This window comes from Drosophila rhopaloa, unplaced genomic scaffold, assembly GCF_018152115.1.
Source record: "Drosophila rhopaloa isolate 14029-0021.01 unplaced genomic scaffold, ASM1815211v1 contig_69, whole genome shotgun sequence".
In the NCBI taxonomy this organism is placed as follows: domain Eukaryota; kingdom Metazoa; phylum Arthropoda; class Insecta; order Diptera; family Drosophilidae; genus Drosophila; species Drosophila rhopaloa.
In genome coordinates this window covers 2,127,943-2,145,589 of record NW_025335166.1, presented here as the reverse complement: position 1 = coordinate 2,145,589, position 17,647 = coordinate 2,127,943, and the positions used below count along the sequence as shown (strand labels likewise).

General features: G+C 44.9%; 4 protein-coding genes across 9 annotated transcripts; 2 read left to right on the top strand and 2 right to left on the bottom strand.

Moving 5' to 3' along the window:
* The first annotated feature begins 210 nt into the window (after window positions 1–210).
* Window positions 211–4,034, top strand: LOC108038000 (calcium permeable stress-gated cation channel 1). Of its 2 annotated transcripts, none has more exons than XM_017114684.2 (3): window positions 211–380; window positions 1,123–2,045; window positions 2,106–4,034. In XM_017114684.2, the coding sequence occupies exons 1-3, from the start codon at window positions 365–367 to the stop codon at window positions 3,474–3,476; spliced, it is 2,310 nt and encodes a 769-aa protein (XP_016970173.1). In that variant the 5' UTR covers window positions 211–364; the 3' UTR covers window positions 3,477–4,034. The 2 variants fall into 2 exon arrangements, with proteins under 2 accessions (XP_016970173.1, XP_016970174.1); XM_017114685.2 differs by lacking the exon at window positions 211–380 and adding an exon at window positions 407–495.
* LOC108037999 (cullin-4A) lies at window positions 3,820–7,684 on the bottom strand. Its single transcript, XM_017114683.2, has 11 exons — window positions 7,571–7,684; window positions 7,077–7,503; window positions 6,776–7,020; window positions 6,254–6,714; window positions 6,015–6,201; window positions 5,730–5,922; window positions 5,531–5,667; window positions 5,088–5,477; window positions 4,745–5,023; window positions 4,530–4,682; window positions 3,820–4,465 (listed from the first exon to the last, which is right to left on the bottom strand). The coding sequence occupies exons 2-11, from the start codon at window positions 7,399–7,401 to the stop codon at window positions 4,370–4,372; spliced, it is 2,466 nt and encodes an 821-aa protein (XP_016970172.1). The 5' UTR covers window positions 7,402–7,503; window positions 7,571–7,684; the 3' UTR covers window positions 3,820–4,369.
* Window positions 7,685–7,878: 194 nt separating this feature from the next.
* Window positions 7,879–8,789, top strand: LOC108038006. Of its 2 annotated transcripts, none has more exons than XM_017114691.2 (2): window positions 7,879–7,995; window positions 8,062–8,789. In XM_017114691.2, exon 2 carries the CDS (start codon window positions 8,094–8,096, stop codon window positions 8,559–8,561), a length of 468 nt encoding a protein of 155 aa, XP_016970180.1. In that variant the 5' UTR covers window positions 7,879–7,995; window positions 8,062–8,093; the 3' UTR covers window positions 8,562–8,789. The 2 variants fall into 2 exon arrangements, with proteins under 2 accessions (XP_016970180.1, XP_044317700.1); XM_044461765.1 differs by having other exon boundaries at window positions 7,943–7,995; window positions 8,072–8,789.
* A 694-nt stretch (window positions 8,790–9,483) lies between these two features.
* Window positions 9,484–17,635, bottom strand: LOC108037998 (arfGAP with SH3 domain, ANK repeat and PH domain-containing protein). 4 transcript variants are annotated; one of them, XM_017114679.2, is made up of 13 exons: window positions 16,972–17,635; window positions 13,917–13,989; window positions 13,692–13,837; window positions 13,290–13,630; window positions 12,782–13,224; window positions 12,253–12,688; window positions 11,710–12,190; window positions 11,530–11,649; window positions 10,632–11,469; window positions 10,493–10,569; window positions 10,337–10,384; window positions 9,888–10,073; window positions 9,484–9,819 (listed from the first exon to the last, which is right to left on the bottom strand). In XM_017114679.2, the coding sequence occupies exons 1-13, from the start codon at window positions 17,098–17,100 to the stop codon at window positions 9,622–9,624; spliced, it is 3,516 nt and encodes a 1,171-aa protein (XP_016970168.2). In that variant the 5' UTR covers window positions 17,101–17,635; the 3' UTR covers window positions 9,484–9,621. The 4 variants fall into 4 exon arrangements, with proteins under 4 accessions (XP_016970168.2, XP_016970170.2, XP_016970171.1 ...); XM_017114681.2 differs by having other exon boundaries at window positions 10,632–11,385; XM_017114682.2 differs by lacking the exon at window positions 10,337–10,384 and having other exon boundaries at window positions 10,632–11,385.
* Window positions 17,636–17,647: the final 12 nt, after the last annotated feature.

Below are 17,647 nucleotides of genomic sequence, written 5' to 3'. Positions count from 1 at the left end.
GGGTTGCATTGCAGCCGATGCTCAAGGATCGTGTTAGTGCTGGTAGCTATCGTTTAAGATATATTGTCCATGTAAACAAATTTAAAAAAGGAATTATATTAAACATTCTCAAATTTAAAAATTATTTAAGACATCCTTTAAAAATAATTTTTATTGCTTCTGTAAACGACTACCGCTAGTGTGAGCAAACTATCGGTAGTTAGCAGTGCCGTATCGATAACATCCAGCAAAATGCACTGAAGAAGCGAAAGGCAATTATTTCATATAATTTTTACGACACAAATCTGATTTTATTGATGAGCAGTTGAAAATATTCAAAGCTGCTATTTAATGTGAAGCCTATAAAGATAATCCACCGGAAATTATGAATTTCAGCCAAGGTATGAAGTGAAAAGTTTTATACTCGCAGTGAAAAGAAAGTGGATAACAATCAGAAACACACAAACACCTTTGATTAGGCCAGTAAATCGGAGGAAAATAATTAAACGAGTTTAGGTATGCACCGAGTGGTTTTCCTTTATTGCATTTTGCACATTTGCCACGCGGCAGACCAAGGCGAAAATTAGTTTTTGATGATTCATTTCAAAAACAAAACTAAAAACAGAGGAGGGTGGTGGACCAACATGACGTAGTGCTTCTTCCCCCCACAAGCAACCACCCCCTTTCCTGGGTTTATTATATCCACGAAAACATGTTTGATTCGTATATAATCTCGTTTTTAAAACCTACTTTAATATTTTAAACCTCTTTGTTGTTTTTTTCGTTAAGGTCATAATGGTATAATATGATGTCCGCAATATACAAAGAGTTTAGTTTTAAATGGGCTAATCTGCGACCACTTGGGTATTTACTTGGGGACCAAGTCCAGCATCTGTGGTCTTTGATTAGATTGACCGAGTGACCCAAAAAGATAAAACTGTCTGGGGGACATGGGAAGAAACCGATAATCTGGGACTGATTTCTTATTAGCTACCGACGACGGCTTAACAGTACATATTTATTTTCTATGGGAGCACAAACAACTAATTGGATCGGAGAAACCCCGATCAGCTGTGCTCTTATCAAGGCTTTATCAATATCTTTGAAAACAAGTAATGGCTACTGATTTCTTTGTGCTTTTAGTGAGTCACCTTCGGGCCATGTCGGAAATCAGTAATATTTCGTACTGCCAGGTGGTGGCCAATCGCACCTCGTTCTTCACCACCGCCTACAATGGCATACCGGAGACCCTGATACTGAACACCATCTTCTGGATCCTGCTTATCCTCCTGTTTACGACTCTGCGACACCAGGCGGGTGATTTTGGCCGTCTGGCGCTGGTCAACAGCAACGGCAGCAAAAAGCGCTGGACGGAGATCTTCTACTCGAGGGCCGCCAGTGTGGTGGATCCCCTGCCGAGCACCTCGTCCAATGTGTCTCCACGGCCAAGTGCCGCCTCCCAGGCAGTCGGTGACTCCACACCCTTGTCACCCATTCAGCCGGAAGAGGGTATCTTCGGCTGGATCAAGGTCACGCTTAAGTTGCGCAAGGAGACGATTCTGCTCCACACTGGACCGGATGCCGTGCACTACCTGTCCTTCCAGCAGCACCTGATGGCCGTCATGGCTATGGTCACCATCGTCTCGCTGGTCATTATTCTCCCGGTCAATTTCTTGAACGGGCCTAAGGAAAACCCATACGATGTGAACGCTTTTGGCCGTACCACAATGGCCAATCTCTCGCCGGACTCGCCCTGGCTTTGGGTGCACACGATTATCACAATTCTCTATATTCCGCTCGTGGTGCTCATCATGCGCCGTGCCTCGGGACGGAATGCTTTTAAGAAGGCCGCGACCCGCACCATAATGATATCAAACATCTCGTCCAGCGATCGTAACAAAACTGTGGTGAGAAACTACATGCAGGAGCTCTTCCCGGACGTCACCATCGAGAATGTCTCAATCGCGTATAACATTTCACGGCTTTATGTAAGGAACGCGGAGTTCGAGCGAGTTCACGATGCGCGTTTGTACTGCGAACATCACCGGAATAGGGACACCTTGATGGTAAGATAATCTTCCACAATAAGTAACCCAACCAATATCATATAATAATACAACCCGCAGGCCAAGCCGGACATGTGCTCTTGCAAGAAGGAGAACGCCTACGAGTTTTACCAGCGGGAAGAGCGCAAGTTATCCGGGGATGTGGCCCGTTTGCGTGCTTCCACGATGAACGAGCCCCTGGACATTGCGTTTATTACCGTGTCCACTGTGCAAGAGGCGCAGAACATCGTAACCCACTTCACACCCGGAACATACCGCCAATGGCACTTAGTGTTTGCTCCATCGCCGGATGATCTATTCTGGGAGAACCTAAACGTGAACAAAAGCCACTGGTACTTGAAGTTCTTCTGCGTTAACGCGGTGCTCTTTGTGGTTCTCTTCTTTCTGTCCACGCCAGCCATGGTGGTGAGCCTACTGAACAGCCGGCCATGGATAAAGGAAACGGAGGGCAAAATCTCGCCTCTCGTGTCTGACTTCCTGCCCACACTGATGCTCTGGACCCTGTCGGCACTGATGCCTGTTATTGTGGCCATTTCGGACAAGTGGATGCGTCACTACACACGCTCCAAGCAGAACTATTCGATCATGACAAAGTGCTTTGGCTATTTGCTAATGATGATCCTGATTCTACCCTCCCTGGGATTGACCTCTGCACAGGCGCTGCTAGAGTGGGGATTCACCAATGAGACTGATCGCTGGCAGTGCATCTTCCTTCCAGACCGGGGCTCCTTTTACATCAACTACATTATAACGGCTGCATTCATTGGTACTGCGTTGGAGCTGTTGCGCTTTCCGGAGCTGATTGTCTACATCTGGTCATTGCTGAAGGCAAAATCCAAAGCCGAGACACCGTACATCCGGAAGGCGATCCTAATCGAGTTTCCCTTCGGCACGCACTACGCCTGGACTACGCTCGTTTTTTCAATAGCCATCGTATACAGCGTGGCCTGCCCACTGATTATGCCCTTCGCCATGGTTTACATCTGCCTGAAACACTTTGTTGACCGCCACAATCTCTACTTTGCCTACGGACCATCGAATATGATCTCACGCAAGGGTGGCAAGATCCACTCGACGGCGGTTACGATGACCAAGTTCTCGGTAGTGATCCTGGTCCTGGTCATGGCTATGATATGCTACTTCCGGGGAGACGACGGCATGGCCCGCTTCCTGCTGCTTATCATCAGTCTAGCAATCACCCTTACTCTGTTCACCTTTATGTCACCAATTAAACGTTGCGCAGCTACGCGACGACCCAGCATTGTGGAGATTGCCGGTCCGGCGCCCATTTACGTGCCCGATGTGCTGAAAGATAATGGGGTAAGGACCAGCAGCGTGCGGCCCTCGGTCGCCGGATTCGGGGGCTACGGCTCGGACAGCGTGTCCGACTACGACAGCTCGCAGTATAGCGTCAACAGCGTAGAGGCGTAAATGGTATTAATGTCGAGAGACACTACATTTATTTTTGTAAAATATCTTATGAAGCCACTGATAACTTGGCAAGTTCACGGCTTTCATTTACATACGAAACAATGACAGGAGGATAACAGCAAGAGAATTTGTGATACCTAAACCAGCCTCAATGTCTTTTTTGATATGACCCCTGCACGCAAACGCGATAGAAGTATTTATTTTGTATCTGTATATAATCTACCTAGTTATTCAATTTTATCTGTAACAACTGTACATACACATATATATTTCTTTGCTGAATGCTTAACAAAGGGCTCGATGCTAGTTTGATAATATTAGGCAAATGAAACACAGTGCATTATAATATTTTCACGTAATTTTTTTATTTATGGTAAATAAAAAACTATTAAGTTTATGCGTATCCGTTTGCATACAGATTTACGAGTACGAGTTATAATTATTTAAATATTTTCTTTAGAAAATTAGCCTGCAAGTGTCACTTCTATTGTTAATTGAAGAAAATTATCAATTAAAAGTAAACAAAATACAATTTGTCCAATAAATGAGTTTATTGAACACTTGGTTCTTTTTTCGGTTTGAGGACATTTTTATTGCTGGCGCTTTCTACTTTCCGATGGTGATGACCTTTTCCACGGCGCTCGGCTTGTAAATTGAACGCTTAATTTAGTGGTTGATAAGGTAACTTACAAAACGAACTGTAGCAACTATACTACCATTAGCTGGGGGATTGTTCAACGATCTAGTTATAGAAAAAACCAAATGTCAGCTGGCAAAACTGAACATCGCTGACCGGACCAGGAACAATCCAAAAACTTCATTGGACTGTTAGTATGTATGGTAAATATAACTATTACAATCGAATCGGTGTTCACAGAAGCAACAGAGGCAACTTATGCCACATAATTGTATTGGTTTTGATTATCCTTGTCCCGCTCCATGTAGTCGCGATCGATGAGTGATTCGATGCGTTTCTTTAAGTCAGCGGGCTGCAATGCAAAACAAGCTTATTAGGCACATGCTGCTAATAATAGAAATACTTAATGGACCTACCTTGACGGGGAAGGTGAGCTGGTTGAACAGCTCCGTGATGAGTAGATTGTGGCTCAGCGTTTTCCGCATTTTCATGATACGTACAATAGCCGCGTCTATTTGATACTGACGATCCTGGAAAACACGCTCCTCCGTCGCCTTTTGCTCTTCGTTCTGGGGTGATAAAATAAAATAATAGTCTTTGTAAATTGCAATCAATAATCATTAATACGCACCGTCTCCTTCATCTGTATTTGGTTGATCTTGATTCTGAACAATTTGTTTGTGAACTCATTGTTGAAATCGAACTGATCGCCATCCAAAATTTCGCGACCCTTCGGTGTTTTCGTTATGACGCGGGCGCGACCACAAGCAAGGGATTGAAGCGTTCGGCGCAACTCTCCATCCTCGATGAGGGTGGCGGCCAGAATCTCTTCGTAGCTTAAAATTGGTTTATCGTTAAACAACAGCAATACGAGCGCTTGAAATAGCGAGACCAACAGTTCTTTTGGGCCCTTAAAAATGAAAGCAAACATTGCATAAAATACTCTGTTAAATTAAAAACCATATTTTAGTTACCGCATCAAACTGCGCACGAAGCATGCAATTCCCCAGCGTTGGCTGCCACTGCAACTTCCGTCCACTGTGCTTTTCCAGATAAAACTTATTAAAAATTTGCTGCGGATTAATGAACTGAGGCGGCATTGTGACTTCCGTGGGCGCATATGTTGGCCAGTAGCCCATGGTTAGAATGCTGACGCACAAATCCAAGTTGTGAACATCGCGGTTGTTGCTCAGCGCGTGTCCGCGGAACGCAATGTTGATATCCCGACTCAATTCCATGTCTTTGAACATGCCTTCCAGTTTGGACGTGAACCCCCCTCCGCACTCCTGTTTTAGTTTCGACAGCATACTCTTCTCGGAGTCCACTGAGGCCGATTTTCCCACAAGCAACCGTTTGGCCAAGTCCTAGAAAAGTTTTGCGATTAGTTAAATGCGAAATTCTATTAAAGGTCACAAACCTTTTTGTAAAACGCTTCAAAGACATCTTTGCCATGTATAAATCGAAACAGAACCATGATTTTGTCCAAAGTCTTCTCTAACTCTTCATCGGTGGTTCCCTTGTTGCCAGATCGCAGTTTCATGTCTACGTATTTAGCTAATTAAAGAATTAGGTTACATTAACCGTGTTAAAAAAAGTAAGTAATCACGGAATCTTACCAATCAGCTCAGCCGGCTTGTTGGCTCGTTGATTTATAAAGAACTCGAAGGCCTCGCGCAACGAATTGGTGAATTTCTCGTTGTGCTCGAAGCAGCTTCGAACGATCACATCCATTTTATCCTTGAAATCGAGCAAATCTTGGACCATACTCTTATCCTTCTCAGGATCGATGACAATGGTGCGTCCCTTTTTCTGCACAACAAAGCAATAATATAGAGTTTATTTAATATAACGTATAAAGATCTTTTTGATTGCAATTATACTTTTCAATAAGAAACGCATACCTTAATGAAACCGTTAAAGTTTCCGCACAATTCAGAAGTTCCATTTTTGACTCGGCTAAGCAGCCCGTATAACAGAGTGAGGTCGTTCAGTCTGTTATCTTCCAACAGCGAATCCAAGCCCTTCTGTAATATAGACGTTAGGTGCTCCGCGAGCAGCTCCTTTTCCACATTGTATATCAGCGGATGTCTACGAAAATGCTTTTATAATGTATTTTCAGTGGGGGACTGCTATTGCTTACTTTGTGCTAGAGTCCAGATAGTGCCGCAAGCGCTCGTTCTCCTCGGCCAAACGTTTATTGACGTGCTGTAAGTACTCGGGCACCTCCAGTTCCTGCATTTTTCGTTGACTCTCAGCCTTGTACAGTTGGTTGGTTGCGTCGAGGAACTTTTCTTCAAAGGAGCTAGTGTAGATTTGCAAGTCGCAAAGCATGCGAACCAAACTCTTCAAAAGACCACGGTCCACGGTGGACCCCTGGCGTTCTTTTTCGATCAGTGTTAGTAAACCGTCGACAGTTCGCTTCTGGACGACGCTGTTCTGAGCAAAATGGATCCGAAAAAGGTCCAGCCCCATGTCCCAAATCGAGTGAATGGACGAGTTCTGCAGTACATAGGTTCGGTCCATGTACAGAAATATGCTGCGAATCATGATCATTTGCTGGCAGAACGAGAGCCACCAGTGATTGATCTTCTCCAAAAGGATCTGCATGACAATTGGGAGTGTTAAGTGAGCTTCAATCTGTGCTCCCTGGGCAGAAACTTACCAGTTTGTCCATGCTGCCGCCGGTGAGCTCCTTGAGCTTTATATTACGCTTTACGTGCTGCTCCGTTAGCTCCTTGAGTTTCGTGTACAACTGCGCATCCATCTTGTGGCTGCACATGTTGACCACCGCCTGGTAAAGCTCTTCCAACGAATATTTGATGGGCTTCGAGAGCTGAATTGCGATAACGGCCTCTTCGAGTTTCACGTACGTGTCCTCGGAGTAGTTATCGGGCAGTGTGGGCTTAGCTAAGGGAACAAGTTGACTAAGGTGGTGGAAAGAGTTTTCTCTAAATAGCACGTACCCTTAAAGTTCTTAATCACTATCTTCTTGACATCGCCGGGCTTGCTGTTGTGTATGGCCCCCACGCGATTAAGAAGGTTTGAGGTAGTTGAAGCCGTGCGAATCTCGCCATGGCTGCCGCTTAGCTTGGAGAAGTTTGGCAAGCGCTCGCCGTTAGTGGACGCGGAGTTCATGTTTTGGGCGGCAAAGGCACTGCGGCCCAGGCTCGAGGCGGCGGTACCGGCAGCGGCAACGTTCTCGGCCTTCTTCAGGCAGGCGGCGATGTTCTCGGTGTTCTCGTGCAGCTCAGTTGTGTCCATGGGCTTGTACTTCTTGGCAGCACTCATAGCTTTGGGACCAAGCTGCCCGCAGGCTTCACTCCTCTCCGCGCCTGCTCCTGCTCCTTGCCTTATCCTGTTCTGCTCCCGTCGCACCGGTCTGGATTTGTACTGTGCATATAGATTTGTTAGTATTTGCAGGCTCTGCTTTCGCACACGAAATCGCTTCGTTACTCACCGGTTAGAGGACTATTAGCAATTATCCCTGAAGGTTTTTGCGACTTTTGCACTGGCCCCGACAACAAATTGGCAACTCGCGACCGAAAGGCGAAGACACTTCTATTGCAATTTCCGGCTGCGGAGTAGACTTGTCCGACAGTCAGCTTTCCGGTGGCCAAATTGTCGTCCTTCAGTGACAAATGGGCTTTCCAAATCGAATATGCTTTGCAATTATGAGTCCACAGCTAGCATTATATTATTTGGTTTTTGGTTGCATGCGGAAAATATTGCTTTGTAGTAGGGATGTGGATATCGGGCAAATCAAAACATCGATTGGCTGCGGTAATCGATAGCCTAGCGAAGAGCACTAAAAAACGCCATTGCTGTTAATCAGGTTAACATTTTTTATCGGTGTAGGCATGGGACATTTGTAAATCTAAAAATGTAAGTGAAAAGTGTTTGCTGTGTCGCTTCGTATATAGCAACTTAAGAATTATTTATCTATTCTAGCAAATTCCAGATACCAAACGCCCGAGTGTAAAATGAAAACAAACCCACAGAAAAAAGAATGTTTAAAAAATGGACAGCGAAAAATAGACGGTTCTAACTTTCCAGCCAGAAGAATACCCAACAATGTTTTAAAACGCACTCTTGAAATCGCAACCAGCTCAGAAGATGGCTTTTGGCTGAATAAAAACACATCGTGTGCTCCATCAACCAACTACGAATTATACAGTGGGACAAAACGGTCCGTTACCTCAGAAAAACTGCGGTTGGCACGAGATTGCCTTATGCAGCGGGATTATAAGAATTTGGCCAAAATTCTGGCCTCCAATCATTTCGGGGACACTTTACTTCAAAAGGCCTCATTCACAGTCTTTATGGAATACGCCGGATGTCTTCAAAAATGCCCAAAACTGAAGGCAAAGACAGCAGCAAAATCACAAAAAGAACAGACTCCTCCAAAAAATTCCACAGTTGAGGAGAAAACATTACAATCTATATCCTAGATTTAATCATTTAATAATTAAAAAAAATAATTTTATATCGATTTGTAATTTTATACTTTCACTAAGTCAACCAACCAATTAAAACGATTTTCTATTATTTTTGGTAAAAACACAACCTTATATATGTGTATGTGTAATAAGCGTTATGTTCTTCCTTTTATTTGACTTAAATATAATATCAATATCTTTAAGGTTTTGCTAAATAAATACTGAAACGTGTGTACAAAATGTGTGAAAAGAAAAAGGTGTGTGGTGTCCTAAAAAAATTATTATATACAGTTTAAATTTTCAAAATGATCATATGTATCAAACAAGTCTCGATAGAAGATACCTTGTACATTATTTATATACGTTTATATATTGGATACTTAATTGGTAACAACTTCTAGGTACAAAGGGCTCTTGTTATCCTTTTTGCATAATTATGCTCGATTTCCTTTATAATAGCATTGGTGGCTTTTAAATTGGGTTAGTTTGAGTAAATTGATATTTCTTTCAACGTTGTTTTATAAACTCTTCGCCAAACCATTAACAAAAGATTTAGAATACTTGAGTACGAGTGTAAGCTAAGATCCCGACCAGGTCGGGGCTTATGTGGATATCGTTAGTATCTGTTTATGGCAGCATATAGAATAAGCATACAATACATCATTTCATCTCCTGACAACTTGAGTAACTTTTGCGCACAGCGTGTTAAGCTAAGATAAATTTAGATTTAGTTACGGTACGAATTCCATCATATATTCAGTTATCAAAGCAATTCATCGAGGCGCTACTTTTTGGGGGGAAAAATACACAGCAAGGACCTCTACTTAAAGGAATCTGATTGAAATATGTAAATGAGTAGTTGGCTTCTAAGCTAATGGTGGCTCACTTGAGACGTTTTCATATTTAGTCTTAGGTAAATAAATAGTCGCACGCCTTGTGATAAAATGCTTGTAATAAATAAAAACTTGTCTTATATATCATTAATATTTAAAAAAACGCATACACACACATCGATATATATATCTATATACAATCACGCTCAGCCACACACTCAGCACAAACAAAAGATTGATTAATCTGGCAGCATATGCACGAAGCTGACAGGAAACATGCCCTTCCTCGCTGGCTGTCCCTCGATGATGCCCTCCATCCAGTTCTCGTCGTCGGTCCGCTCATTCAGCACGATCAGGATCTCGCCCTCTTTGAACTCCAGCTCATCATCGTTGTCCGCCACGCAGTCGTACAGAGCTCGGCACCTCCGCTGCCCATTCTGTTGCAAAGATTAGATTAGTTTAGTTGGGGTTGACTTTGATGAGAACGAGAAAATAAAGGTCTTACATAGTGGAACTTTCCGCCTGGTCCTGGTCCGCCGCTCTTCGATGGATTGTCAGGCGATGAGTTGAGCCGATCGTTGTCACTCGATGACACATTCGATTCGGCGGAATGGTCCAGACCGCCGCCAGAACTGTCCATATCCGTGTGCCAGGACTCATAGTCGGTGAAATTGGACGACTGATTAATCAACTGAAATATTTCAAAGGATAAGCATTAGCCAAGCTGAGCAGTGCAAAAACGTAGAGAGCAAACAAAATGTAACACAGAGAAAGATCGATTCAATATTTGTAGTAAGTGAGTATGAGCGCATAGGGTTAGAGCGTTTGAGAGATGCACAAAACGAGACACTTAGTAGTAGAACGACAACTGGAACAGCAACGACAACAATAAGTTTGGATAGTTCGCTTGGCAAAGTATGAAAGTGCAAATGAGCGGTGGTGCTTGCCATTTACCGTCTCCTCGCTGGACTGGCATCTCAGTGTGATGATTTGTTGCTTGCGCTGCAATTTGTTTGCCGAGTGCGGATCAGATCAAATACAGAGAAAGGTATGGGTTTTTGAGCTACAGGTCCTTTCAATTACCCACTACACGCTGTTTGGGGCACTTACCTTGCGAGGAGGCGCCACAGGACCTTCGTCCATAGAACTGATGCTCTCGTTCGATTGGCCGTTTGAAATTTCACGTTCTGTGGGAGAGGACAAAAATTAAGGTTTGACTATAAAGATTTGGCGATCAACAGAAGCTTACCAGATGGCGGTCCTGGTGGTGGAATCTTAGGCCGTGTCAGCGCCGACTTGTCCACATGCTTTAGCGTGGGCAACTCGCCGGTGGGCGGCAAAACCAGTTTGGCGCCCGCTAAATGGATATTTCGGTTCAGCGACTCACCGCTGGGCGAACGCTTATGGCCAAAGGTAGTCATAGCGGGCATAAGGCTGTTGTTGCTCCCGTTGCCCGACCCTCCCGGATCCTGAGAAACACCATAACCGTATCCTCCTCCGCCTCGAGGACTGCTCTCAACACTCCGAAGATGCGGCAGTGTGCCGTACGCCACGTCAAGCGACTGGTTTTTGTGGTTAATGGCGCGAATGTCGTTGGCATCAAAGTTTTGCGAGTGGCGAGGCGGATGAGGCAATGTGCCGTAGAAGGAACTGGAAGAAGCGCTACCTAGTGTCCCGGGAGGCGGGGCCGGAGCCGTACGCTTCTTCAGCGAGTTCATATTGGCCGTAGACGTGGACTTCCGTGCGCCTGTCACATGACCGCCCAGATCACCCTGCATGTTCAGGCTGTTTCTCGCAGCGCGGACGCTCTGACTGGAGGCGGAACTGGGACTGGAGCCACCGTTTCCGGCCCCACCGCCACCCACGTTAGTGGCACTCCCTAGGTACTGGCCCACGCTTATGTGCTGCTTGGGTGATGTGCCCGCCGAATGTGTATAGCTGGGCAGACCGGAGGGCAAAGTGAATTGACGGCTCGGACAGTTGGCGATTGGACTAGAACTAGACTGTATGGAGTCGCAAGTGGAGGAACGTGAGCGCAGAACGGGCGAGTCCCCGCCAGCAAAACTGGGGGGACGCGAGCGGGATTTCTGCAAGCAAACCAAGCAGGGATCAGCATGGATTTCAAATGGATTGTAAGAATAACCTACGCGCTCGTCGATGACTGTCTCATCGTCGCTAAAATCCGTCGAACCATCCTCATTGGGCAGATTCCAATCAGTGTTGATGTGGTCGAAAGCGCTCTTCTCCCTCTTGATGGCACATTCAATCTGTAAAATATAAAATATTGCTTATTTTGTTTCCAATTAAATACATTAGATAACTCTTACTAGCTCCTTGCAGCTATTGTGTCCCATCTCTTTGGCAATATCCAGCGCTGTCTTGTTCTGTGAGTTCTTGAGCTCGTAATCCGCCCCCGAGCGGAGCAGTAGTTTCATGCACTCCCTGCGATCATGAAGAGCACACAGATGAAGCGCCGTATTCTTTCCGGTAACGTCCAGCAGGCCGGCCGGGTTGGTGGCCTTGTTGAGGCCCTTGGGAGGCATATTTTGGATGAGGAAGTCAACTATGTGCAGCGTGGATCCCATCTCGCGCAGCACGGCCAGATGGAGGGCCGTCTCGCCAGCATCCGAGCTGGGCAGACAGCAGGTGAGATCTGCTCCTTCCGCCCACACCTGGAGCAACTGACTCATGTCCGCATTGACCACAGCTTGCTCTAAATCGCAGCGCAAGTCGTTGTCGTCCGAGCAGGTCCGCATCACATAGCGCTTAGCCACATACTTGGCGCGTATGAAGTCGTAGCGCTCCTCCCTGCAAACACAGAATGCAACTTATGATATGGACACTATCACCCAGGTCCAATTGAAACATACATGCTGCTCTCGTGCTGGAGCTTGCCCCTGCCCAGCTTCGCCTCCATAATGTCGTTCAGCGTACTGTTTCCCATGGCACGGGCGATCAGAAGGTTTGCCGTGGTCAGGTTGTCCAGCGTGAGGCTCTGGATGCGCGAGTGGTGCACCCCAAGGTCGCGATGCACGCCAGAGCACTGGATGCACACCAGAATGCCAAAGTTCAGGCTGATCCAGGTCACATCGTTGCGCGATCCACAGTCGCAGCACCGATCGTTTCCTGGCAGCAGCTGGACGTAGCGGATCACAGTCTTCTGCAGCTCCACCAGACTGGGACTCATCTGAGGATTAGCGTGCTGGAAGGCTTTGGTCAGCGCCTTCTCCTTGCAGTTCACCAGCACGGCCATCCAGGCCTTCTGGTCGCCCTCATCCTCCGCCTGAAAGTGATACGGACGATTGTCTGAAAAGTGGAAAAGAGGAAAAGTCAGTAGAATTAGAAAAAAAAAAAAGGTATGGGGCAAAGCTTGAACAATTCATTCAGCTTTTTTCTTACAGCTTATCAGATCAAAGCCGCGCTTATCATCTGGCACTGGCTTAATCTGGCAGGTGAGGAGATTGACGCGCGTTGGCGGCTTCGACTCGTCCGCATGGAAGATGTCGAGGAAGCCGTCACTGGTGACCCGGCAACGTCGTTTCTGCCACACGCGGCGCACCTTGCCCTCGCTCTTCTTGAGCAGGTGGCCCTGCCGGGTGACGCCGTGGTGCTTGTCGCCTTGCAACTGGTGGAGGGAGTAGCCAGCTCCTCCGCTCCGGCTCTCCGACGACGGCACATTGTCCACTCGCTCAAAGTCCGGAGTGCTGCGAAGGACTGTTCGCAGGTCCAACAAACTTCGACGATCCTCGTCCTGTTTCTGCTTAATCTCGTGCAGCTTCTCGCTAAGATCGCCGATGTAAGTGCCAAAGTGCTCGATCGTCTGAAGACCGTCCTTGAAATAGCTGTATGGATGGGAAACAATATACCTAAAGATATTTTCCAGGGAATATTGTGCATATTAACTCACTTGCTCAGTGCGTGATAATACTCAACAAGGTGCTGCAACAACTCGATGCCTGTTTTGGTTTTGATGTCCTTGTACTTGAGCAGATACTCGCATGTCTGCAGTTGGTAGAGACGGCGCTCCTTCTCCATTTCTTCGGCTACCACGGCGGCGTCGATCTCTGTACGGACCATGCCCGCCTCCTTGGCCTGGGCCTTCTTCTCCTTCTCGATCTTGATAAACTTGGCCTCGTAGTCCTTGGCTGCCTTGTCGAAAGGCCGCTTCATATCGCCCTTAACGCCACGCAGCTCGCTTTTCAGCATTGAGTCCACCGGAAACATTACAATGTTGTTGATGTTTTGCATCTGTTTTGGTGGGTAAACAAATTAGCACACAGATAACGCTCTCCAAGCTACTGATATGTACCAGGGTTTTCATCAGCGCGCTGAGCTCCTTGGTGACCACGCTGAACTTGAGGAACGCGGCGCCAATATCCGGCTCATCCTGTTCGATGACCTTGCCCCCCAGACGCTCCAGTGCCCGCACCATAAACATCTCATTGTCCACATGTGCTGTAAGATAAAAGGATCCCCACAGATAATTCGCATGCAAATAATTTATATGGTAGCCTATCTCAGAAGCTGTACTCACTGTTTCCCGAGTTGTGGATGGCCTTGACCGCCTTTTTTAGCTTTGTTAGACCCTCCCGATCAAACTCTAATCGCTGTAAGAAGAGAAAGCCACAATTAGTCAATGAAATTTAGATTATCTTTGAATATTAAGCACAACGGATGTTTTTATGGTTCTGAAGTTGCTGCTATCATATTAATATTGTAAATCAATTTATTATACAATTTTAATGATCACTTTAAATATAAAGTTGTAATTACTTTTATACTTATTTGACAACTATTTTCTAATAAAACATGTCATTAAAATATGGTTGTTTTTATTTTCAAATTGATATGTTTTTGAAACATTAGGCAGCACCTTCTGTGATCTAAAGGAGCAGGCACAATGCATTCCCGATCTCAGCCAAAAATGGGGAGACAATATAGAGGAAATGCCTTGGATGGCAGCCGAATGAGCAATATTCTCTGATTGAGTGCGCGTCAATATCGGCATTAGGTATTCAGTTCGCCTGTTGGTTGACCAACCCCCTCAGTGTTCCCACATATTTTATGGCACTAGCTAATTGAAAATGTTCGACAAGGTCACTTCTATTATTAAACTTAATAACCGAACAAGCCCCATTTCAAATGCAGTCGCATACACCAATTAAGGCACCAAGTGAAAAAGATTTGAAGCATTTCTCCTTACCAATGCACATCCCTTTTTTCATCATTAATGTTTTAATGCAGATGACCCTTTCGATAAACAAAAACCGGAACAACAAAAACTATTATTTTATCCCGTTTCTGAAGTAGAAGGAAAGAGTTCGTTTCCCTCGTTGACCCATTGACTCCACCAATTGCTTTCAATTCAAAATGTTCTATAAAAAATTAAATTAGCCGGCAAGGGATTCAAATTCGCCTGGGAATCACATAAAAATCGGTAGAGATCGTTTACCTTCTAGATGAAATCGAAATATAAGCTCCAGGCAAGTAACTGGGCAATAAAAACTGAAGATTAGATTAAATTTTATGTGCTGGAAAAAATGTACAGGCGAATTGGCGAAGAGCGGGCTCCAGGGGAACCCTAACTATTTGCGATTGCAATTCGATACTACGCGATAGCTGCAAACATCTGGGGACCATCGAACCTCTAGCAATCGGCTGGAGAAGATTAGTCATGAGCAGAGGTTGAGCAAATTACTGGGAATGCAAACAACACGCCTAGAACGAAAACAAAAACCAGCTAACAATATTCGTCAACTTGTTTCTCTCTCAGTTGACGAGTTGCCCGGCCAGTTGGATGTTTTGATAACAAAAGATGCTAATTTATAATAAGTCAAAGCCCCAGAAGAAGGCTAAAACCGCAACACTTTGTTATAGAAGCGGCCAAATGAATGGCACACAGAGAAACTTTTGGCTGAACCAAATTAAATTTCATTTTAGACAGTTTTACAGCTGCTCCGAATATAATAAACACGCAATGGGAGGGACTGGCTGAAAAAATGAAATAAAATTTATTTAACTGGTGGGAATGGAGGTCACTGGGCTGCTTGGGCTACACCAAAAATCCATCAGCGAAATTAAATATTAAATGGTTGATGTGGTGTCCAAAAAGGCGGCCCAGAGTTCCGGGAAAAAGTGGGAATGACGTGACCAATAAATCGTCTAATTTTGTTTCGCTGGGAGCTGCATTTGCCGAGGGAATTAGAGCATATATGTTGCACAATCGGGCCACTCTGGGTGCTTTCTGAATGACAAAATATATGAATTTTCCACTTAGGCAGTCAGTGTTTTCAGTGGGCGATATATCCCCACCGACTTAGTGTCCGGACGGGAATAGCTATAGCTCACTTTTCGCTTTTCTTATCACACGCCTTTTCCGGCCTTTTCTTTGTGTGCTTAGCTTTATCAGCTGGAAGACGGGGTGAACGTAATACATATATATGTATATTCGTAAGAAGCGACATTACAGCTGTCGTGAATAAATATAGAAATTGCAGCATGCTCATGGGGAAAACACTCCGACTCTGGCTCCCTCTTCCCTGATCCTGCTTCCATCTGCATTGATACAGTCAGGAATGCACTTTGTATTTTCATAATACTATTTTTATGGAATCGAGAAAAACCACCTTGCGGGAAGAAAGAGAGAGCGAGAGCTGGTGAGAGGGAGACCGCATTAAAATAACAGGCGGTGGCTCATTTTGGCGCTGAGCCAATTTACAAATTTTTTTGCAGCCCCCCTGTGCAAATAATAACAATCAGCATTGCTTTGCAGGGGGCGTCGCCTACCTCGTTCACTGCAGTATTGTGCGGCCATATACATAGCTAGTCATCCTCCGGTTTTCACTTTCAAGGAATTCTTACTAACGAATTTGAGCTAAAATCGATTCGTATGAGCAGTCTAAGAATAAGTGTTTTTTTAAACCACAAATGATTTACATTTAAGTCTATATTTGTAGAATACGCAATGAAAAATAAACGAGACAAAAAAGGAGATTATCGAGAAATAAAAAATATTAATAACTTTTTGGAAAATAATAAAATCTTTTATCGTATTTAGTGACAATGTTTAATGACATAGGGAAAAAACAAGGGATTGCAAAAGTATCAGTCCTTCAAAATTTAGTTGTTTATAAAAAGTTAGTTTCATCGGTTAAAAAGATATGGACCGTTACAAAGAATAACAATGATAAGTAAAACTTAAATAATATTTGATAATTGGTTTTAAAACATTGTTTAAGCTTTTTAAAAAACTGTTGGTATATTACGAAGACTATTGCCCCTTGCCTTAACTTATTGTAATATTTGTGTAAACAAAATTCAACACAACATTAGGACGTGAAAACAGGAAAAGAATTTATTGAATTGATTTGTGTTATTATTTATATTTCAATCTATAGTACACTAAGTCTTTTTAAACAACGAAATACTGCTTCTTGATCTATGATTGCGAGTCCCGGAACACACCTGTGTTATGTCTTGATTTGCTCATCGGACACCTTGAACTTTTGTTTTGGTTGTGGCTATAGAGACGGAAAGGTGCCTCAGGCAGTAGAGGCATACAACTGTGGTTCCATTTAGACAGGACTTACCTCTTCCAGTACGCCAATTGTATGGCGGCAGTCGGGCATCCGAGAGGCGAAGGTGGAGGTGGTGGGCGAGCTGTAGTCGGAGCGCGTCTCCTCCACAAACTCGGACACGGCAATCAGGGATGGCGGCATTTTGTTCAGGATACGTATCACTCACACGCAAACGGACACACACACTCGGCACTCACACAGACGCGAAGCACACGCACACCAGCTTGCGCCCAAGGCCGAATGGAAGTGGGAGCGGGATGGCGAATAGCAGAGAAACCAGGATAACGCCTATGCACTGTACGTAGTGTCTCTACGCCTTTGTTCACTCCCGATTTGTGTTGTTGCTCGTCGCACTTTCCCTGGCACTATATCCATAAATCCAAACACTGGCGTTCTCATCCTCTCGCGATTTGGGTTTTTTGCTTTTCGCTTTTCTGCGTTTTCGGTTGTAGTACTAGTACTCCACGATTAACGATGACGGAGGAAAATGCGCATTGCCCGGGCAACGGGTCCTAAAATTGCGGGCCTCATGGCAGCGGGAACAGGAACACACTCGGATTAGGTCTTGCGGCACTGGACATGGTCGTCGTTGACCTAACTTTAGGCGTGATTTAATACTTTTGTTTTATTGCGATTTGTGTGCTGCTAGCGTCTCGATGAGTACAGTGAGTGTTGTTTTTGCCCTATC

What these genes read in the sequence shown, in the direction of transcription:
- LOC108038000 (XM_017114684.2), top strand. An exon ending in GGAATAGGGACACCTTGATG is followed by an intron (nt 2,046 to 2,105) that starts GTAAGATAATCT and finishes TACAACCCGCAG; the next exon opens with GCCAAGCCGGACATGTGCTC.
- LOC108037999 (XM_017114683.2), bottom strand. Translation starts at nt 7,401, where the DNA reads ATGAGTGCTGCCAAGAAGTACAAGCCCATGGACACAACTGAGCTGCAC. An exon ending in GCGGCAGCATGGACAAACTG is followed by an intron (nt 6,715 to 6,775) that starts GTAAGTTTCTGC and finishes ATTGTCATGCAG; the next exon opens with ATCCTTTTGGAGAAGATCAA. An exon ending in AAATACAGATGAAGGAGACG is followed by an intron (nt 4,683 to 4,744) that starts GTGCGTATTAAT and finishes TTATCACCCCAG; the next exon opens with AACGAAGAGCAAAAGGCGAC.
- LOC108038006 (XM_017114691.2), top strand. Translation starts at nt 8,094, where the DNA reads ATGAAAACAAACCCACAGAAAAAAGAATGTTTAAAAAATGGACAGCGA.
- LOC108037998 (XM_017114679.2), bottom strand. Translation starts at nt 17,100, where the DNA reads ATGCCGCCATCCCTGATTGCCGTGTCCGAGTTTGTGGAGGAGACGCGC. An exon ending in ACAATAGCTGCAAGGAGCTA is followed by an intron (nt 11,650 to 11,709) that starts GTAAGAGTTATC and finishes TATATTTTACAG; the next exon opens with ATTGAATGTGCCATCAAGAG. An exon ending in AGACAGTCATCGACGAGCGC is followed by an intron (nt 11,470 to 11,529) that starts GTAGGTTATTCT and finishes GTTTGCTTGCAG; the next exon opens with AAATCCCGCTCGCGTCCCCC.